Genomic DNA, 22,324 nt, shown 5'->3' on the forward strand with positions numbered 1-22,324 from the left:
GTCTAACGATGGTCCGAGAATCGGTCGAGCTAACAAAGATCCTTGTTCTCGTCACTGCAGTTAGACCGCCTGTTCTTTGATCGCAGCCGTCAGCTCTGGACCGTTTTAACATGTAGGAAAAGATTGCCCCCACACAGAGCAGGAAAGGGCCAGGCTCCATCTCCGGCCTAGTGCTGAGTTAGCCTGATCTCACACCCGGTGTGGGACTGAGCTCACCCCCAAACATACACAAGGAGAGCAGGAAAGGGCCAGGCTCCATCTCCGGCCTAGTGCTGAGTTAGCCTGATCTCACACCCGGTGTGGGACTGAGCTCCCCCCTCCACACACAGAGCAGGAAAGGGCCAGGCTCCATCCCCGGCCTAGTGCTGAGTTAGCCTGATCTCACACCCGGTGTGGGACTGAGCTCCCCCCTCCACACACAGAGCAGGAAAGGGCCAGGCTCCATCCCCGGCCTAGTGCTGAGTTAGCCTGATCTCACACCCGGTGTGGGACTGAGCTCCCCCCTCCACACACAGAGCAGGAAAGGGCCAGGCTCCATCCCCGGCCTAGTGCTGAGTTAGCCTGATCTCACACCCGGTGTGGGACTGAGCTCACCCCCAAACATACACAAAGAGAGCAGGAAACGGCCAGGCTCCATCTCCGGCCTAGTGCTGAGTTAGCCTGATCTCACACCCGGTGTGGGACTGAGCCTCCCCCTCCACACACACACACAGCAGGAAAGGCCCAGGCTCCATCCCCGGCCTAGTGCTGAGTATGTTTCCAGGACAAGTATATTTCAAGTACTGTGACACGCCCTGTGAAAGTGCAGTGAATGGAGAAGTTGAGTGGGTTTTTACCAACGGGGAGCTTTATTTACTCATTCACAGGGACAGTGCATATAATAAAGAGGTCAATAAATGTGACCGTGGCATCAGTTTGATTCCTTGCACTCTGGGATAATTCTCCACGTTAAGAGTACTGTTGTTGTTGTTTTTGAGACTGGGCCTTCTGTAGGAATTGGTGTGGTGATCCGGCCCCCATTGGGTAGAACCTGGAAACATGAGAATTAGGAGCAGGAGTGGGCCATCCAGCCCCTCGAGCCTGCTCCACCGTTCAATAAGATCATGGCTGATCATCGACCTCAACTCTTCATTCCCTTCGTGCCCCATCTTGAATATACTCAACGACGGAGCCCTCTGGGGGCAGAGAATTCCAAAGATTCACCACCCCTCCTCATCTCCGTCCTAAATGGCCGAGCCCTTATCCTGAGACGATGCCCCATGATCTTGTTAATTCGCGGCGCAGGTTCGATGGGCCGAATGGCCTACTACTGCTCCTAAGTCTTATGCTTTAATGTTATGTACTCCAGGTGTGGTTTCACAATAGCGTTATATAATTGCAGCAAGACTTCCTTACTCTTAATACTCCAAACCCTTTGTAATAAAGGCCAACATACCACTTGCTTTCCCAATTGCTTGCAGTACCTGCAAGTTATATTTCTGTGATTCCTGTAGAAGGACACCCAAATCCCTCTGAATACCAACATTTACTTAGGATTCTACTTTTCCGTTCTTCCTCCTGAAGTGAATGACCTCACATTGCCCCACATTATAATCCATCTGCCATGTTCGGGCCCCTCCCTCAAAACCCGAGCTCCCGACCTGTGAATGGAGGAGCCGGTGTTCACCGGCCCACACGGTGCCTGTCCCTTTAAGGGCGCGACGCTGCCGCCCGCTGGTGGACGGCGGCACTGCAGGCAGCGTCGCTGATCGGAGCAGTGTCACGCTGCGGTCCCTGGAGGGCGGTGTCTGGCCCCGGGGTCTCTCCTCGCCTCTCACTGCCTCTTCTTGGCCTCCAGCCGCCACTGGGCCCGCCACTCGTCTGCCCCCAGCTGGTTGCGTTGCGTCTCCCAGCCGGCCGACCGGGCCTCCGACAGGAGGCGGGGGAACAGCTGGTCGACCAAGAGGTGCGTCGCCGCCACCGCGTCCCACAGGCGCTCGTCTCGGGCTGGAGGGAGGGAGAGGAGACAGAGATCAGCACGTTGTGGGGGGGAACGGCAGGACTGACATATGAAGAGAGACTGGATCGACTGAGTCTGTATTCACTGGAATTTAGAAGAATGTGAGGGGTTCCCATAGAAACATTTAAAATTCTGACGGGACTGGACAGGTTAGATGCAGGAAGAATGTTCCCGATGTTGGGGAAGTCCAGAACCAGGGGTCACAGTCTAAGGATAAGGGGTAAGCCATTTAGGTCCGAGATGCGGAGGAACTTCTTCACCCAGAGAGTGGTGAACCTGTGGAATTCCCTACCACAGAAAGTTGTTGGGGCCAGTTCGTTAGATATATTTAAGAGGAAGTTAGATGTGGCCCTTACGGCTAAAGGGATCAAGGGGTATATGGAGAGAAAGCAGGAATGGGGTACTGAGGGAATGATCAGCCATGAACTCATTGAATGGTGGTGCAGGCTCGAAGGGCAGATCGCTCAGTGAGGGGTAGGGAGGGAGACAGTGAGGGGGGGGAGGGAGTCAGTGAGGGGGTGGAGGGGAGAGTCCCTCAGTGAGGGGGTGGAGGGGAGAGTCCCTCAGTGAGGGGGTGGAGGGAAGGGTCCCTCAGTGAGGGGGTGGAGGGGAGGTTCCCTCAGTGAGGGGCTGGAGGGGAGAGCCCCTCAGTGAGGGGATGGAGGGGAGAGTCCCTCAGTGAGGGGGTGGAGGGGAGAGTCCCTCAGTGAGGGGGTGGAGGGGAGAGTCCCTCAGTGAGGGGGTGGAGGGGAGGTTCCCTCAGTGAGGGGGTGGAGGGGAGAGTCCCTCAGTGAGGGGGTGGAGGGGAGAGCCCCTCAGTGAGGGGGTGGAGTGGAGGTTCCCTCAGTGAGGGGGTGGAGGGGAGAGCCCCTCAGTGAGGGGGTGGAGGGGAGAGCCCCTCAGTGAGGGGGTGGAGTGGAGGTTCCCTCAGTGAGGGGGTGGAGGGGAGAGCCCCTCAGTGAGGGGGTGGAGTGGAGGTTCCCTCAGTGAGGGGGTGGAGGGGAGAGCCCCTCAGTGAGGGGGTGGAGGGGAGAGCCCCTCAGTGAGGGGGTGGAGGGGAGAGCCCCTCAGTGAGGGGGTGGAGGGGAGAGCCCCTCAGTGAGGGGGTGGAGGGGAGAGTCCCTCAGTGAGGGGGTGGAGGGGAGAGCCCCTCAGTGAGGGGGTGGAGTGGAGGTTCCCTCAGTGAGGGGGTGGAGGGGAGAGCCCCTCAGTGAGGGGGTGGAGGGGAGAGCCCCTCAGTGAGGGGGTGGAGGGGAGAGCCCCTCAGTGAGGGGGTGGAGGGGAGAGTCCCTCAGTGAGGGGGTGGAGGGGAGAGCCCCTCAGTGAGGGGATGGAGGGGAGCATCCCTCAGTGAGGGGGTGGAGGGGAGAGCCCCTCAGTGAGGGGGTGGAGGGGAGAGCCCCTCAGTGAGGGGGTGGAGGGGAGAGCCCCTCAGTGAGGGGGTGGAGGGGAGCGTCCCTCAGTGAGGGGATGGAGGGGAGAGTCCCTCAGTGAGGGGATGGAGGGGAGCATCCCTCAGTGAGGGGATGGAGGGGAGAGTCCCTCAGTGAGGGGGTGGAGGGGAGAGTCCCTCAGTGAGGGGGTGGAGGGGAGGTTCCCTCAGTGAGCGGGTGGAGGGGAGAGCCCGTCAGTGAGGGGGTGGAGGGGAGAGTCCCTCAGTGAGGGGGTGGAGGGAAGGGTCCCTCAGTGAGGGGGTGGAGGGGAGAGTCCCTCAGTGAGGGGGTGGAGGGGAGTGTCCCTCAGTGAGGGGGTGGAGGGAAGGGTCCCTCAGTGAGGGGGTGGAGGGGAGAGCCCCTCAGTGAGGGGGTGGAGGGGAGTGTCCCTCAGTGAGGGGGTGGAGGGAAGGGTCCCTCAGTGAGGGGGTGGAGGGGAGAGCCCCTCAGTGAGGGGGTGGAGGGGAGAGCCCCTCAGTGAGGGGGTGGAGGGAAGGTTCCCTCAGTGAGGGGGTGGAGGGGAGAGCCCCTCAGTGAGGGGATGGAGGGGAGAGCCCCTCAGTGAGGGGGTGGAGGGGAGAGTCCCTCAGTGAGGGGGTGGAGGGGAGGTTCCCTCAGTGAGGGGGTGGAGGGGGAGTGTCCCTCAGTGGGGGGGTGGAGGGGAGAGTCCCTCAGTGAGGGGGTGGAGGGGAGAGCCCCTCAGTGAGGGGGTGGAGGGGAGAGCCCCTCAGTGAGGGGGTGGAGGGGAGAGCCCCTCAGTGAGGGGGTGGAGGGGAGAGACCCTCAGTGAGGGGATGGAGGGGAGAGCCCCTCAGTGAGGGGGTGGAGGGGAGAGTCCCTCAGTGAGGGGGTGGAGGGGAGGTTCCCTCAGTGAGGGGGTGGAGGGGAGTGTCCCTCAGTGGGGGGGTGGAGGGGAGAGTCCCTCAGTGAGGGGGTGGAGGGGAGAGCCCCTCAGTGAGGGGGTGGAGGGGAGAGCCCCTCAGTGAGGGGGTGGAGGGGAGAGCCCCTCAGTGAGGGGGTGGAGGGGAGAGTCCCTCAGTGAGGGGGTGGAGGGGAGAGCCCCTCAGTGAGGGGGTGGAGGGGAGAGCCCCTCAGTGAGGGGGTGGAGGGGAGGTTCCCTCAGTGAGGGGGTGGAGGGGAGTGTCCCTCAGTGAGGGGGTGGAGGGGAGAGTCCCTCAGTGAGGGGGTGGAGGGGAGAGTCCCTCAGTGAGGGGGTGGAGGGGAGAGTCCCTCAGTGAGGGGGTGGAGGGGAGAGCCCCTCAGTGAGGGGGTGGAGGGGAGAGTCCCTCAGTGGGGGGGTGGAGGGGAGAGTCCCTCAGTGAGGGGGTGGAGGGGAGAGTCCCTCAGTGAGGGGGTGGAGGGGAGAGTCCCTCAGTGAGGGGGTGGAGGGGAGAGCCCCTCAGTGAGGGGGTGGAGGGGAGAGTCCCTCAGTGGGGGGGTGGAGGGGAGAGTCCCTCAGTGAGGGGGTGGAGGGGAGAGCCCCTCAGTGAGGGGGTGGAGGGGAGAGTCCCTCAGTGGGGGGGTGGAGGGGAGAGTCCCTCAGTGAGGGGGTGGAGGGGAGAGTCCCTCAGTGAGGGGGTGGAGGGGAGGTTCCATCAGTGAGGGGGTGGAGGGGAGGTTCCCTCAGTGAGGGGGTGGAGGGGAGTGTCCCTCAGTGAGGGGGTGGAGGGAAGGGTCCCTCAGTGAGGGGGTGGAGGGGAGAGCCCCTCAGTGAGGGGGTGGAGGGGAGGTTCCCTCAGTGAGGGGGTGGAGGGGAGAGTCCCTCAGTGAGGGGGTGGAGGGGAGAGCCCCTCAGTGAGGGGGTGGAGGGGAGAGACCCTCAGTGAGGGGATGGAGGGGAGCGACCCTCAGTGAGGGGATGGAGGGGAGAGACCCTCAGTGAGGGGGTGGAGGGGAGCGTCCCTCAGTGAGGGGGTGGAGGGGAGAGCCCCTCAGTGAGGGGGTGGAGGGGAGGTTCCCTCAGTGAGGGGGTGGAGGGGAGAGACCCTCAGTGAGGGGGTGGAGGGGAGAGACCCTCAGTGAGGGGGTGGAGGGGAGAGTCCCTCAGTGAGGGGGTGGAGGGGAGAGACCCTCAGTGAGGGGGTGGAGGGGAGAGACCCTCAGTGAGGGGGTGGAGGGGAGAGACCCTCAGTGAGGGGGTGGAGGGGAGAGTCCCTCAGTGAGGGGGTGGAGGGGAGAGACCCTCAGTGAGGGGGTGGAGGGGAGAGTCCCTCAGTGAGGGGGTGGAGGGGAGAGCCCCTCAGTGAGGGGATGGAGGGGAGTTGGTTTGACGGGAGCGAGATTCTCTCACCAGCTTTCACTGTCTCCTGGAGCTGGGTAAATGTGTCCCGCTCCACACTCCACGCGCTGACGTCCTGGTGAAGGAGCTGATGCAGGATCTCAGCATGGAAACAAGCCTCGATCACATCAACGCTCCCGGCTCCCTGCCTCAGACAGATGCTGACCGTACCTTCAAACACAACACACCGCCGTCACCGCAAACTCATCACACTCACACACCCTCTCATAGTGTTACAGTACCCTCACATCACACCGTAACCTGGGTTAGTGTGCGTTAGATACACTGTCCTGTCCCCCTCTGGGACCGGGTGTCACAGTGTGTTAGATACACTGTCCTTTCCCCCTCTGGGACCGGGTGTCACAGTGCGTTAGATACACTGTCCATTCCCCCTCTGGGACCAGGTGTCACAGTGCATTAGATACACTGTCCTTTCCCCCTCTGGGACCGGGTGTCACAGTGTGTTAGATACACTGTCCATTCCCCCTCTGGGACCTGGTGTCACAGTGTGTTAGATACACTGTCCATTCCCCCTCTGGGACCTGGTGTCACAGTGTGTTAGATACACTGTCCTTTCCCCCTCTGGGACCGGGTGTCACAGTGCGTTAGATACACTGTCCTTTCCCCCTCTGGGACCGGGTGTCACAGTGCGTTCGATACACTGTCCTTTCCCCCTCTGGGACCGGGTGTCACAGTGTGTTAGATACATTGTCCTTTCCCCCTCTGGGACCGGGTGTCACAGTGCGTGAGATACACTGTCCTTTCCCCCTCTGCGACCAGGTGTCACAGTGCGTTAGATACACTGTCCTTTCCCCCTCTGGGACCGGGTGTCACAGGGCGTTAGATACACTGTCCTTTCCCCCTCTCTGGGACCAGGTGTCACAGGGTGTTAGATACACTGTCCTTTCCCCGTCTCTGGGACCGGGTGTCACAGGGTGTTAGATACACTGTCCTTTCCCCGTCTCTGGGACCGGGTGTCACAGTGTGTTAGATACACTGTCCTTTCCCCCTCTGGGACCGGGTGTCACAGTGCGTTAGATACACTGTCCTTTCCCCCTCTGGGACCGGGTGTCACAGTGTGTTAGATACACTGTCCTTTCCCCCTCTGGGACCGGGTGTCACAGTGTGTTCGATACACTGTCCTTTCCCCCTCTGGGACCAGGTATCACAGTGTGTTAGATACACTGTCCTTTCCCCCTCTGGGACCGGGTGTCACAGTGCGTTAGATACACTGTCCTTTCCCCCTCTGGGACCGGGTGTCACAGTGTGTTAGATACACTGTCCTTTCACTCTCTGGGACCGGGTGTCACAGTGTGTTAGATACATTGTCCTTTCCCCCTCTGGGACCAGGTATCACAGTGCATTAGATACACTGTCCTTTCCCCCTCTGGGACCGGGTGTCACAGTGTGTTAGATACACTGTCCTTTCCCCCTCTGGGACCGGGTGTCACAGTGTGTTAGATACACTGTCCTTTCCCCCTCTGGGACCGGGTGTCACAGTGCGTTAGATACACTGTCCTTTCCCCCTCTGGGACCTGGTGTCACAGGGTGTTACATACACTGTCCTTTCCCCCTCTGGGACCGGGTGTCACACTGCGTTAGATACACTGTCCTTTCCCCCTCTGGGACAGGGTGTCACAGTGTGTTAGATACACTGTCCTTTCCCCCTCTGGGACCGGGTGTCACAGTGCGTTAGATACACTGTCCTTTCCCCCTCTCTGGGACCGGGTGTCACAGGGTGTTAGATACACTGTCCTTTCCCCCTCTCTGGGACCGGGTGTCACAGTGTGTTAGATACACTGTCCTTTCCCCCTCTGGGACCGGGTGTCACACTGCGTTAGATACACTGTCCTTTCCCCCTCTGGGACCGGGTGTCACAGTATGTTAGATACACTGTCCTTTCCCCCTCTGGGACCGGGTGTCACAGTGCGTTAGATACACTGTCCTTTCCCCCTCTGGGACCGGGTGTCACAGTGCGTTAGATACACTGTCCTTTCCCCCTCTGGGACCGGGTGTCACAGTGCGTTAGATACACTGTCCTTTCCCCCTCTCTGGGACCGGGTGTCACAGTGCGTTAGATACACTGTCCTTTCCCCCTCTCTGGGACCGGGTGTCACAGGGTGTTAGATACAATGTCCTTTCCCCCTCTGGGACCGGGTGTCACAGTGCGTTAGATACACTGTCCTTTCCCCCTCTGGGACCGGGTGTCACAGTGCGTTAGATACACTGTCCTTTCCCCCTCTGGGACCGGGTGTCACAGTGTGTTAGATACACTGTCCTTTCCCCCTCTGGGACCGGGTGTCACAGTGTGTTAGATACACTGTCCTTTCCCCCTCTGGGACCGGGTGTCACAGTGCGTTAGATATACTGTCCTTTCCCCCTCTGGGACCGGGTGTCACAGTGCGTTAGATACACTGTCCTTTCCCCCTCTGGGACCGGGTGTCACAGTGTGTTAGATACACTGTCCTTTCCCCCTCTGGGACCGGGTGTCACAGTGCATTAGTTACACTGTCCTTTCCCCCTTTGGGAACGGGTATTATGTTTACATGCACAAGTTCTATTTTCCCACTCACCAGCATTTCGGTGCAATCCAAGTAAATAGTTCTTCTGGTTGTTTTCTGTTGCCCTCTGATAGTCATAAGCACTAGGTACGAGAGAAAGAGATATTGATTAAGAGAGGGAGGGATTGGGAGAGAGACAGAGAAACATACGCAGGCAGAGTGCGATACATTGAGAGACAGAGAGGGCAAGACAGGAAGACAGTGCGACGCACACAAGGAGTCAGACAATGAGACAGACAGAGAGAGAGACACACAGATGGAGAACAAGGGAGAGACAGAGAGAGAGAGAGACAGAGAGAAAGACAAAGAGGGAGACAAATGGACAGAGACAGAGCAAGAGATGGACGGAGGGAGAGTCAGACATAGTGAGGGGGAGATCGGGAGAGTGGTGGTCAGAGAGTGAGTGAGATAGAGAGAGAGACAGGGAGAGTGGGAGAGAGAGATACACGGAGACAGAGAGACAGATAGATGGATAGTGAGAGAGATACAGGGAGAGTAGGAGAGAGAGATACACGGAGACAGAGAGAGAGATACAGATGGATAGTGAGAGAGAGAGACAGATGGATAGTGAGAGAGAGACAGGGAAAAAAGCAGAGAGAGATACCCGTGACAGAGGGACAGATGGATAGTGAGAGAGATACAGGGAGAGTAGGAGAGAGAGAGATACACGGAGACAGAGACAGAGACAGATGGATAGTGAGAGAGATACAGGGAGATTAGGAGAGAGAGAGATACACGGAGACAGAGAGAGAGACAGATGGATAGTGAGAGAGAGATCCAGGGAGAGTAGGAGAGAGAGATACACGGAGACAGAGACAGATTAATAGTGAGAGAGATACAGGGAGATTAGGAGAGAGAGATACACGGAGACAGAGAAACAGACAGATGGATAGTGAGAGAGAGACAGGGAGAGTAGGAGAGAGAGATACACGGAGACAGAGAGAGAGACAGATGGATAGTGAGAGAGAGACAGGGAGAGTAGGAGAGAGAGCTACACGGAGACAGAGAGAGAGATGGATAGTGAGAGAGAGACAGGGAGAGTAGGAGAGAGAGATACACGGAGACAGAGAGAGAGACAGATGGATAGTGAGAGAGAGACAGGGAGAGTAGGAGAGAGATACACGGAAACAGAGACAGACAGATGGATAGTGAGAGAGAGAGACAGGGAAAAAAGCAGAGAGAGATACCCGTGACAGAGAGACAGATGGATAGTGAGAGAGATACAGGGAGAGTAGGAGAGAGAGAGATACACGGAGAGAGAGAGACAGACAGATGGATAGAGAGAGACAGGGAGAGTAGGAGAGAGAGATACACGGAGCCAGAGAGATAGACAGATGGATAGTGGGACAGATACAGGAGAGTAGGAGAGAGAGAGATACGCGGAGACAGAGAGACAGACAGATGGATAGTGAGAGAGATACAGGGAGAGTAGGAGAGAGAGATACACGGAGACAGAGAGAGAGACAGATGGATAGTGAGAGAGAGACAGGGAGAGTAGGAGAGAGAGATACACGGAGACAGAGAGAGAGACAGATAGATAGTGAGAGAGATACAGGGAGAGTAGGAGAGAGATACACGGAGACAGAGAGAGAGACAGATGGATAGTGAGAGAGAGACAGGGAGAGTAGGAGAGAGAGATACACGGAGACAGAGAGAGAGATGGATAGTGAGAGAGAGACAGGGAGGGTCAGAGAGAGAGATACACGGATACAGAGACAGACAGATGGATAGTGAGAGGGAGAGACAGGGAGAGTAGGAGAGAGAGATACACGGAGACAGAGAGAGAGACAGATGGATAGTGAGAGAGAGAGACAGGGAGAGTAGGAGAGAGAGATACACGGAGACAGAGAGAGAGATGGATAGTGAGAGAGAGATACAGGGAGACAGAGAGACAGACAGATGGATAGTGAGAGAGATACAGGGAGAGTAGGAGAGAGAGATACACGGAGACAGAGAGAGAGACAGATGGATAGTGAGAGAGAGACAGGGAGAGTAGGAGAGAGAGATACACGGAGACAGAGAGAGAGACAGATAGATAGTGAGAGAGATACAGGGAGAGTAGGAGAGAGATACACGGAGACAGAGAGAGAGACAGATGGATAGTGAGAGAGAGACAGGGAGAGTAGGAGAGAGAGATACACGGAGACAGAGAGAGAGATGGATAGTGAGAGAGAGACAGGGAGAGTCAGAGAGAGAGATACACGGAGACAGAGACAGACAGATGGATAGTGAGAGGGAGAGACAGGGAGAGTAGGAGAGAGAGATACACGGAGACAGAGAGAGTGATGGATAGTGAGAGAGAGAGACAGGGAGAGTAGGAGAGAGAGATACACGGAGACAGAGAGAGAGATGGATAGTGAGAGAGAGATACAGGGAGACAGAGAGACAGACAGATGGACAGTGAGGGAGAGACAGGGAGAGTCGGAGAGAGAGATACACGGAGACAGAGAGACAGACAGATGGATAGTGAGAGAGAGAGAGAGGGAGAGTAGGAGAGAGAGAGATACACGGAGACAGAGAGAGAGAGACAGATGGATAGTGAGAGAGAGACAGGGAGAGTAGGGGAGAGAGATACACGGAGACAGAGAGAGAGATACACACGGAGACAGAGAGAGAGACAGATGGATAGTGAGAGAGATACAGGGAGATTAGGAGAGAGAGATACACGGAGACAGAGAGACAGAAAGATGGATAATGTGAGACAGAGAGAGAGACACACAGATGGAGAACAAGGGGGAGACAGAGAGAGAGAGAGACAGAGAGAAAGACAAAGAGGGAGACAAATGGACAGAGACAGAGCAAGAGATGGACGGAGGGAGAGTCAGAAATAGTGAGGGGGAGATAGGGAGAGTGGGGGTCAGAAAGTGAGTGAGATAGAGAGAGAGACAGGGAGAGTGGGAGAGAGAGATACACGGAGACAGAGAGACAGATAGATGGATAGTGAGAGAGATACAGGGAGAGTAGGAGAGAGAGATACACGGAGACAGAGAGAGAGACAGATCGATCGTGAGAGAGAGAAACAGGGAGAGTAGAAGAGAGAGATACATGGAGACAGAGAGAGAGATGGATAGTGAGAGAGATACAGGGAGAGTAGGAGAGAGAGATACATGGAGACAGAGAGAGAGATGGATAGTGAGAGAGATACAGGGAGAGTAGAAGAGAGAGATACATGGAGACAGAGAGAGAGATGGATAGTGAGAGAGATACAGGGAGAGTAGGAGAGAGAGATATATGGAGACAGAGAGAGAGATGGATAGTGAGAGAGATACAGGGAGAGTAGGAGAGAGAGATACACGGAGACAGAGAGACAGACAGATGGATAGTGAGGGAGAGACAGGGAGAGTTGGAGAGAGAGATACACGGAGATAGAGAGAGAGACAGATAGATAGTGTGAGAGATACAGGGAGAGTAGGAGAGAGAGAGACAGATGGATAGTGAGAGACAGGGAGAGTAGGAGAGAGAGAGATACACGGAGACAGAGAGACAGACAGATGGATAGTGAGAGAGAGACAGGTAGAGTAGGAGAGAGAGATACACGGAGACAGAGAGACAGACAGATGGATAGTGAGAGACAGAGAGACACACAGATGGAGAACAAGGGGGAGACAGAGAGAGAGAGAGACAGAGCGAAAGACAAAGAGGGAGACAAATGGACAGAGACAGAGCAAGAGATGGACGGAGGGAGAGTCAGAAATAGTGAGGGGGAGATAGGGAGAGTGGGGGTCAGAAAGTGAGTGAGATAGAGAGAGAGAGACAGGGAGAGTGGGAGAGAGAGATACACGGAGACAGAGAGAGATGGATGGATAGTGAGGAAGAGAAGGAGAGGGAGAGACAGGGAGTGTAGGAGAGAGAGATACACAGAGACAGAGAGACAGACAGATGGATAGTGAGAGAGAGAGACAGGGAGAGTAGGAGAGAGGGATACACGGAGACAGAGACAGACAGATGGATAGTGAGAGAGAGACAGGGAGAGTAGGAGAGAGAGAGATACACGGAGACAGAGAGAGACAGATGGATAGTGAGAGAGAGACAGGGAGAGAAGGAGAGAGAGATACACGGAGACAGAGAGAGACAGATGGATAGTGAGAGAGAGACAGGGAGAGTAGGAGAGAGAGAGATACACGGAGACAGAGAGAGACAGACAGATGGATAGTGAGAGAGATACAGGGAGGGTAGGAGAGAGAGATACACGGAGACAGAGAGAGAGATGGATAGTGAGAGAGAGACAGGGAGAGTCGGAGAGAGAGATACACGGAGACAGAGAGACAGACAGATGGATAGTGAGAGACAGAGAGACACACAGATGGAGAACAAGGGGGAGACAGAGAGAGAGAGAGACAGAGAGAAAGACAAAGAAGGAGACAAATCGACAGAGACAGAGCAAGAGATGGATGGAGGGAGAGTCAGAAATAGTGAGGGGGAGATAGGGAGAGTGGGGGTCAGAGAGTGAGTGAGATAGAGAGAGAGAGACAGGGAGAGTGGGAGAGAGAGATACACGGAGACAGAGAGAGACAGATGGATAGTGAGGGAGAGACAGGGAGAGTAGGAGAGGGAGAGACAGGGAGAGTAGGAGAGAGAGATACACGGAGACAGAGAGAGAGATGGATAGTGAGAGAGAGACAGGGAGAGTCGGAGAGAGAGATACACGGAGACAGAGAGACAGACAGATGGATAGTGAGAGAGAGAGACAGGGAGAGTAGGAGAGAGAGATACACGGAGACAGAGAGAGAGACAGATGGATAGTGAGAGAGAGACAGGGAGAGTCGGAGAGAGAGATACACGGAGACAGAGACAGACAGATGGATAGTGAGAGAGAGACAGGGAGAGTAGAAGAGAGAGATACACGGAGACAGAGAGATGGATAGTGAGAGAGATACAGGGAGAGTAGGAGAGAGAGATACATGGAGACAGAGAGAGAGACAGATAGATAGTGAGAGAGAGAGACAGGGAGAGTAGGAGAGAGAGATACACGGAGACAGAGAGACAGACAGATGGATAGTGAGAGAGAGACAGGGAGAGTAGGAGAGAGAGATACACGGAGACAGAGAGACAGACAGATGGATAGTGAGAGAGAGACAGGGAGAGTAGGAGAGAGAGATACACGGAGACAGAGAGACAGACAGATGGATAGTGAGATAGAGAGACAGGGAGAGTTGGAGAGAGAGATACACGGAGACAGAGAGACAGACAGATGGATAGTGAGATAGAGAGACAGGGAGAGTTGGAGAGAGAGATACACGGAGATAGAGAGAGAGACAGATAGATAGTGTGAGAGATACAGGGAGAGTAGGAGAGAGAGAGACAGATGGATAGTGAGAGAGAGACAGGGAGAGTAGGAGAGAGAGATACACGGAGACAGAGAGAGAAATGGATAGTGAGAGACAGGTAGAGTAGGAGAGAGAGATACACGGAGACAGAGAGAGAGGCAGATGGATAGAGAGAGAGATACAGGGAGAGTAGGAGAGAGAGATACACGGAGACAGAGAGAGAGAGAGATGGATAGTGAGAGAGATACAGGGAGAGTAGGAGAGAGAGATACACGGAGACAGAGAGACAGACAGATGGATAGTGAGGGAGAGACAGGGAGAGTCGGAGAGAGAGATACACGGAGATAGAGAGAGAGGCAGATGGATAGTGAGAGAGAGATCCAGGGAGAGTAGGAGAGAGAGATACACGGAGACAGAGACAGATGGATAGAGAGAGAGATACAGGGAGATTAGGAGAGAGAGATACACGGAGACAGAGAAACAGACAGATGGATAGTGAGAGAGAGACAGGGAGAGTAGGAGAGAGAGATACACGGAGACAGAGAGAGAGTTAGATGGATTGTGAGAGAGAGACAGGGAGAGTAGGAGAGAGAGATACACGGAGACAGAGAGACAGACAGATGGGTCGTGAGAGAGAGACAGGGAGAGTAGGAGAGAGAGATACACGGAGACAGAGAGAGAGACAGATGGATAGTGAGATAGAGACAGGGAGAGTAGGAGAGAGAGATACACGGAGACAGAGAGAGACAGATGGATAGTGAGGGAGAGACAGGGAGAGGAGGAGAGAGAGATACACGGAGACAGAGAGAGACAGATGGATAGTGAGAGAGATACAGGGAGAGTAGGAGAGAGAGAGATACACGGAGACAGAGAGACAGACAGATGGATAGTGAGGGAGAGACAGGGAGAGTAGGAGAGAGAGATACACGGAGACAGAGAGACAGACAGATGGATAGTGAGAGAGAGACAGGGAGAGTCGGAGAGATACACAGTAAATGGGGAGAGGGGGAAAGAATAGCAAATCACAGGAATAAATTAATGTACTAAAACATGACATTCCAGGAAGGATGATAGACTATTATTTTACAGGTTCAGAATTATCCGCTAATGCACGAATGAATTGGGATAGGTGGTTTTGATAGTTAATGCTGCATACAGGCTGTGAGACCATTACGAACACATCAAGGGGTTCGGGGGGTTTATATATAGAATAGCAGATACCCGGGAGTGAGTTACAGGCTGGAATCTAATCGAGGAGTTCGGGTGGGTTAATGTATAGAATAACAGATACCCGGGAGTGAGTTACAGGCTGGAATCTAATCGAGGGGTTCGGGGGGTTTATATATAGAATAACAGATACCCGGGGAGTGAGTTACAGGCTGGAATCTGATCGAGGAGTTCGGGTGGGTTAATGTATAGAATAACGGATACCGGGGAGTGAGTTACAGGCTGGAATCTAATCGAGGGGTTCGGGGGTTTATATATAGAATAACGGATACCCGGGAGTGAGTTACAGGCTGGAATCTAATCGAGGGATTCGGGGAGGTGTATATGTAGAATAATAGATACCCGGGAGTGAGTTACAGGCTGGAATCTAATCGAGGGGTTCGGGGGGGTTTATATATAGAATAAGAGATACCCGGGAGTGAGTTACAGGCTGGAATCTAATCGACGGGTTCGGGGGGTTTATATATAGAATAACAGATACCCGGGAGTGAGTTACAGGCTGGAATCTAATCGAAGGGTTCGGGGGGGTTTATATATAGAATAACAGATACCCGGGAGTGAGTTACAGGCTGGAATCTAATCGAGGGATTCGGGGAGGTTTATATATAGAATAAGAGATATCCGGGAGTGAGTTACAGGCTGGAATCTAATCGACGGGTTCGGGGGGTGTATATATAGAATAACAGATACCCGGGAGTGAGTTACAGGCTGGAATCTAATCGAAGGGTTCGGGGGGGTTTATATATAGAATAACAGATACCCGGGAGTGAGTTACAGGCTGGAATCGACCGAGCGGTTAGGGGGGTTTATATATAGAATAACAGATACCCGGGAGTGAGTTACAGACGGGAATCTAATCGAGGGGTTCGGGGGGTTTATATATAGAATAACAGATACCCGGGAGTGAGTTACAGGCTGGAATCTAATCGAGAGGTTCAGGGGGGTTTATATATAGAACAACAGATACCCGGGAGTGAGTTACAGGCTGGAATCTAATCGAGGGGTTCGGAGGGTTTATATATAGAATAACAGATACCCAGGAGTGAGTTAGAGGCTGGAATCTAATCGAGTGGTTCGGGGGTTTATATATAGAATAACAGATACCCGGGAGTGAGTTACAGGCTGGAATCTAATCGAGGGGTTCGGAGGGTTTATATATAGAACAACAGATACCCGGAGTGAGTTACAGACTGGAATCTAATCGAGAGATTCGGGGGGTTTATATATAGAATAACAGATCCCGGGAGTGAGTTACAGACTGGAATCTAATCGAGAGGTTCGGGGGTTTATATATAGAATTACAGATACCCGGAGTGAGTTACAGGCTGGAATCTAATCGAGAGGTTCGGGGGTTTATATATAGAATAACAGATCCCGGGAGTGAGTTACAGACTGGAATCTAATCGAGGGGTTCGGGGAGGTTTATATATAGAATAACAGATACCCGGAGTGAGTTACAGGCTGGAATCTAATCGAGGGGTTCGGGGGGTTTATATATAGAATAACAGATACCTGGGAGTGTGTTACAGGCTGGATTCTAATCGAGGGATTCGGGGGGTTTATATATAGAATAACAGATACACGGGAATGAGTTACAGGTTGGAATCTAATCGAGGGGTTCGGGGGGTTTATATATAGAATAACAGATACCCGGGAGTGAGTTACAGACTGGAATCTAATCGAGGGGTTCGGGGGGTTTATATTTAGAATAACAGATACCCGGGAGTGAGTTACAGACTGGAATCTAATCGAGGAGTTCGGGGAGGTTTATATATAGAATAACAGATACCCGGGAGTGAGTTACAGACTGGAATCTAATCGAGTGGTTCGGGGGGTTTATATATAGAATAACAGTTACCCGGGAGTGAGTTACAGGCTGGAATCTAATCGAGGGGCTCGGGGGGTTTTATATTTAGAATAACAGATACCCGGGAGTGAGTTACAGGCTGAAATCTAATCGAGAGGTTCGGGGGGTTTATATATAGAATAACAGATACCCGGGAGTGAGTTACAGGCTGGGATCTAATCGAGGTGTTTAGGGGGTTATATATAGAATAACAGATACCCGGGAGTGAGTTACAGGTTGGAATCTAATCGAGGGGTTCGGGTGGGTTTATATATAGAATAACAGATACCCGGGAGTGAGTTACAGGCTGGAATCTAATCGAGGGGTTCGGGGGTTTATATATAGAATAACAGATACCCGGGAGTGAGTTACAGACTGGAATCTAATCGAGGGGTTCGGGGGGGTTTATATATAGAATAACAGATACCCGGGAGTGAGTTACAGGCTGGAATCTAATCGAGGGGTTCGGGGGGGGTTTATATATAGAATAACAGATACCAGGGAGTGAGTTACAGGCTGGAATCTAATCGAGGGGTTCGGGGGGTTTATATATAGAATAACAGATACCCGGGAGTGAGTTACAGGCTGGGATCTAATCGAGGGGTTCGGGGGGGTTTATATTTAGAACAACAGATACCCGGGAGTGAGTTACAGGCTGGAATCTAATCGAGGGGTTCGGGGGGGTTTATATATAGAATAACAGATACCCGGGAGTGAGTTACAGGCTGGAATCTAATCGAGGGGTTCGGGGGGGTTTATATATAGAATAACAGATACCCGGGAGTGAGTTACAGGCTGGAATCTAATCGAGGGGTTCGGGGGGGGGGTTTATATATAGAATAACAGATACCAGGGAGTGAGTTACAGGCTGGAATCTAATCGAGTGGTTCGGGGGGGTTTATATATGGAATAACAGATACCAGGGAGTGAGTTACAGGCTGGAATCTAATCGAGTGGTTCGGGGGGGTTTATATATAGAATAACAGATACCCGGGAGTGAGTTACAGACTGGAATCTAATCGAGGGGTTCGGGGGGGGTTTATATATAGAATAACAGATACCCGGGAGTGAGTTACAGGCTGGAATCTAATCGAGGGGTTCGGGGGGTGTATATATAGAATAACAGATACCCGGGAGTGAGTTGCAGGCTGGAATCTAATCGAGGGTTTCGGGGGGTTTATATATAGAATAACAGATACCCGGGAGTGAGTTACAGGCTGGAATCTAATCGAAGGGTTCGGGGGGTTTATATATAGAATAACAGATACCCGGGAGTGAGTTACAGGCTGGAATCTAATCGAGGGGTTCGGGGGGTTTATATATAGAATAACAGATACCCGGGAGTGAGTTACAGACTGGAATCTAATCGAGTGGTTCGGGGGGTTTATATATAGAATAACAGATACCCGGGAGTGAGTTACAGGCTGGAATCTAATCAAGGGGTTCGGGGGGTTTATATATAGAATAACAGATACCCGGGAGTGAGTTACAGACTGGAATCTAATCGAGGGGTTCGGGGGTTTATATATAGAATAACAGATACCTGGGAGTGAGTTACAGGCTGGAATCTAATCGAGGGGTTCGGGGGGTTTATATATAGAATAACAGATACCCGGGAGTGAGTTACAGGCTGGAATCTAATCGACAGGTTCGGGGGGTTTATATATAGAATAACAGATACCCGGGAGTGAGTTACAGGCTGGAATCTAATCGACAGGTTCGGGGTTTATATATAGAATAACAGATACCAGGGAGTGAGTTACAGGCTGGAATCTAATCGAGGGGTTCGGAGGGTTTATATATAGAATAACAGATACCCGGGAGTGAGTTACAGACTGGAATCTAACCGAGGTGTTCGGGGGGTTTATATATAGAATAACAGATACCCGGGAGTGAGTTACAGGTTGGAATCTAATCGAGGGGTTCGGGGGGTTTATATACAGAATAACAGATAACCGGGAGTGAGTTACAGGTTGGAATCTAATCGAGGGGTTCGGGGGGTTTATATATAGAATAATGGATACCCGGGAGTGAGTTACAGGCTGGAATCTAATCGAGGGATTCGGGGGGTTTACATATAGAATAACAGATACCCGGGAGTGAGTTACAGACTGGAATCTAATCGAGTGGTTCGGGGGGTTTATATATAGAATAACAGATACCCGGGAGTGAGTTACAGACTGGAATCTAATCGAGTGGTTCGGGGGGTTTATATATAGAATAACAGATACCCGGGAGTGAGTTACAGACTGGAATCTAATCGAGGGGTTCGGGGGGTTTATATATAGAATAACAGATATCCGTGTGTGAGTTACAGGCTGGAATCTAATCGAGGGGTTCGGGGGTTTATATATAGAATAACAGATACCCGGGAGTGAGTTACAGACTGGAATCTAATCGAGGGGTTCGGGGGGTTTATATATAGAATAACAGATATCCGTGTGTGAGTTACAGACTGGAATCTAATCGAGGGGTTCGGGAGGTTTATATATAGAATAACAGACACCCGAGAGTGAGTTACAGGCTGGAATCTAATCGAGTGGTTCGGGGGTTTATATATAGAATAACAGATACTCGGGAGTGAGTTAGAGGCTGGAATCTAATCGAGTGGTTCGGGGGGTTTATATATAGAATAACAGAAACCCGGGAGTGAGTTACAGGCTGGAATCTAATCGAGGGGTTCGGGGGGTTTATATATAGAATAACCGATACCCGGGAGTGAGTTACAGGCTGGAATCTAATCGAGGGGTTCGGGGGGTTTATATATAGAATAACGGATACCCGGGAGTGAGTTACAGGCTGGAATCTAATCGAGGGGTTCGGGGGATTATATATAGAATAACAGATACCCGGGAGTGAGTTACAGGCTGGAATCTAATCGAGGGATTCGGGGGGTTTATATATAGATTAACAGATACCCGGGAGTGAGTTCCAGGCTGGGATGCAGACTGGAGGTTTGTCGGTACCGGAGATTGTTGCACTGACCTGTGTAAGATGGAGTTGAGAGGGGCTCCCAGTCTGACGGACAGTCTGCGATGAAAGGCTGGAATGCAGAGAGTGAGCAGTTAGTTGCGGAGCCGGTGTCTGACCGTGATGAACACCTTGCTGCGGCCTCGTTGCAGAATTCCCCCCCCCCCCCCCCCGCTGATGCTGCCCGGCGGCAGGGTGATTGTCCGAGGTGGAGCCCAGGAGAGGGGGCTGCTGGTGGGCAGCGTGACACCCACCTTTCCCCCACCCTCAGTCAGGCCACTAGGCTGGGCCAGGGTGCTTGAAGCTTGCCCTCCCCAACCGAGGGCTGCAGTGTGTGTGTGTGTGTGTGAGAGAGAGACGGCTGGGAGTGTGGCCTGGGATTCCCGGGGTCTCACTCTGCCACAACAAGGAAGGAGAGAAAGGAAGGAAGGATGGAAGCGAAAGAAAAATGTGGGAAAGAAAAGAGAGAGAGAGAAAAGAGAAAAGGAGCGAATGAAAGTGAAACGAAGAAAGATGGAAAGGAAGAGAGAAAGAAAGATAGATAAGATCATCTGTGTTTCAGTGATGTTGGTCGAGGGATAAATATCGCCCCCCCCCGACACCGCTCTTCCGCCAATGGTGCTGTGCGGTTTTACATCCCACCCAAGGGGGCAGACGGGGCCTCGTTTTAACGTCTCATCTGAAAGACGGCACCTCCAACAGTGCGGCACTCCCTCAGTACTGCCCCTCCGACAGTGCGGTGCTCCCTCAGTACTGCCCCTCCGACAGTGCGGCACTCCCTCAGTACTGCCCCTCCGACAGTGCAGCACTCCCTCAGTACTGCCCCTCCGACAGTGCAGCGCTCCCTCAGTGCTGCCCCTCCAACAGTGCGGCACTCCCTCAGTACTGCCCCTCCGCCAGTGCAGCACTCCCTCAGTACTGCCCCTCCGACAGTGCGGCACTCCCTCAGTACTGCCCCTCCGACAGTGCGGCGCTCCCTCAGTACTGCCCCTCCGACAGTGCGGCGCTCCCTCAGTACTGACCCTCCCACAGTGCAGCACTCCCTCAGTACTGCCCCTCCACAGTGCAGCGCTCCCTCAGTACTGCCCCTCCGACAGTGCGGCACTCCCTCAGTACTGCCCCTCCGACAGTGCGGCGCTCCCTCAGTACTGCCCCTCCGACAGTGCGGCACTCCCTCAGTACTGCCCCTCCGACAGTGCGGCGCTCCCTCAGTACTGCCCCTCCGACAGTGCAGCACTCCCTCAGTACTGCCCCTCCGACAGTGCGGCGCTCCCTCAGTACTGCCTCTCCGACAGTGCGGGGCTCCCTCAGTACTGCCCCTCCGACAGTGCGGCGCTATCTCAGTACTGCCCCTCCGACAGTGCGGTGCTCCCTCAGTACTGCCCCTCCGACAGTGCGGGGCTCCCTCAGTACTGCCCCTCCGACAGTGCGGCGCTCCCTCAGTACTGCCCCTCCGACAGTGCGGCGCTCCCTCAGTACTGCCCCTCCGACAGTGCGGCGCTATCTCAGTACTGCCCCTCCGACAGTGCGGCGCTCCCTCAGTACTGCCCCTCCGACAGTGCGGCACTCCCTCAGTACTGTCCCTCCGACAGTGCGGTGCTCCCTCAGTACTGTCCCTCCGACAGTGCGGCGCTCCCTCAGTATTGCCCCTCCGACGGTGCAGCACTCCCTCAGTACTGCCCCTCCGACAGTGCGGCACTCCCTCAGTACTGCCCCTCCGACAGTGCGGTGCTCCCTCAGTACTGCCCCTCCAACAGTGCGGGGCTCCCTCAGTACTGCCCCTCCGACAGTGCGGTGCTCCCTCAGTACTGCCCCTCCGACAGTGCGGTGCTCCCTCAGTACTGCCCCTCCGACAGTGCGGTGCTCCCTCAGTACTGCCCCTCCGACAGTGCGGGGCTCCCTCAGTACTGCCCCTCCGACAGTGCGGCGCTCCCTCAGTACTGCCCCTCCGACAGTGCGGCGCTCCCTCAGTACTGCCCCTCCGACAGTGCGGCGCTATCTCAGTACTGCCCCTCCGACAGTGCGGCGCTCCCTCAGTACTGCCCCTCCGACAGTGCGGCGCTATCTCAGTACTGCCCCTCCGACAGTGCGGCGCTCCCTCAGTACTGCCCCTCCGACAGTGCGGCGCTATCTCAGTACTGCCCCTCCGACAGTGCGGCACTCCCTCAGTACTGCCCCTCCGACAGTGCGGCACTCCCTCAGTACTGCCATTCGACAGTGCGGCACTCCCTCAGTACTGTCCCTCCGACAATGCGGCACTCCCTCAGTCCTGCCCCTCCGACAGTGCGGCACTCCCTCAGTACCGCCCCTCCGACAGTGCAGCACTCCCTCAGTACTGGCAACCGGGGATTGTCGGCCTGCACTTTGGGGCTCGAGCCTCTGGAATCGGGAGCTGGAGCTGGAGCTGGAGGCTGCGGTTGGGGAGGTTAGATTCCGGGCTCACCAGGCAGGAGGGGCTCCCGGGGGTTGACGGAGCTTGGAGGGGGAACCTTGCCCAGCCGCAGGAAGTCGTTGACCGTCAGGCTGAGCCGGGCCTGGTTCAGCGTCTCCATGACGACGCCCCTGACCGCACGGTAGTTGGCGTACAGGTGCAGCGAAGTGAAGAGAGCATAGAGCAGGTAAGTGAGGCTGTTGGAAAGGAATGGAAACCCGGGTCAGTATCGCTGGAGACCATTCCCAGTCACTGCCTCACACATCCCAGCCCAGAAATCCCACACTCTCCCTCACACATCCCAATCCTGGA

At 54.2% G+C, this 22,324-nt stretch overlaps 1 protein-coding gene across 1 annotated transcript in view; it reads right to left on the minus strand.

Annotated features, from left to right (window-relative positions):
- Window positions 1-829: 829 nt before the first annotated feature.
- The window catches only part of rusf1 (RUS family member 1), a 29,693-nt gene continuing 8,198 nt past the window's right edge, over window positions 830-22,324 (minus strand). Inside the window, exons 6-10 of the mRNA XM_070873479.1 lie at window positions 22,025-22,209; window positions 19,597-19,654; window positions 8,284-8,354; window positions 5,723-5,881; window positions 830-1,986 (exon numbers count right to left, since the gene is read on the minus strand). Of these exons, the coding sequence (XP_070729580.1) occupies window positions 1,814-1,986; window positions 5,723-5,881; window positions 8,284-8,354; window positions 19,597-19,654; window positions 22,025-22,209 (646 nt within the window). The 3' untranslated portion in view covers window positions 830-1,813. The remainder of the gene's footprint in view (window positions 1,987-5,722; window positions 5,882-8,283; window positions 8,355-19,596; window positions 19,655-22,024; window positions 22,210-22,324) is intronic.

Source organism: Pristiophorus japonicus, unplaced genomic scaffold, assembly GCF_044704955.1.
Source record: "Pristiophorus japonicus isolate sPriJap1 unplaced genomic scaffold, sPriJap1.hap1 HAP1_SCAFFOLD_488, whole genome shotgun sequence".
Classification (NCBI taxonomy): Eukaryota; Metazoa; Chordata; class Chondrichthyes; family Pristiophoridae; genus Pristiophorus; species Pristiophorus japonicus.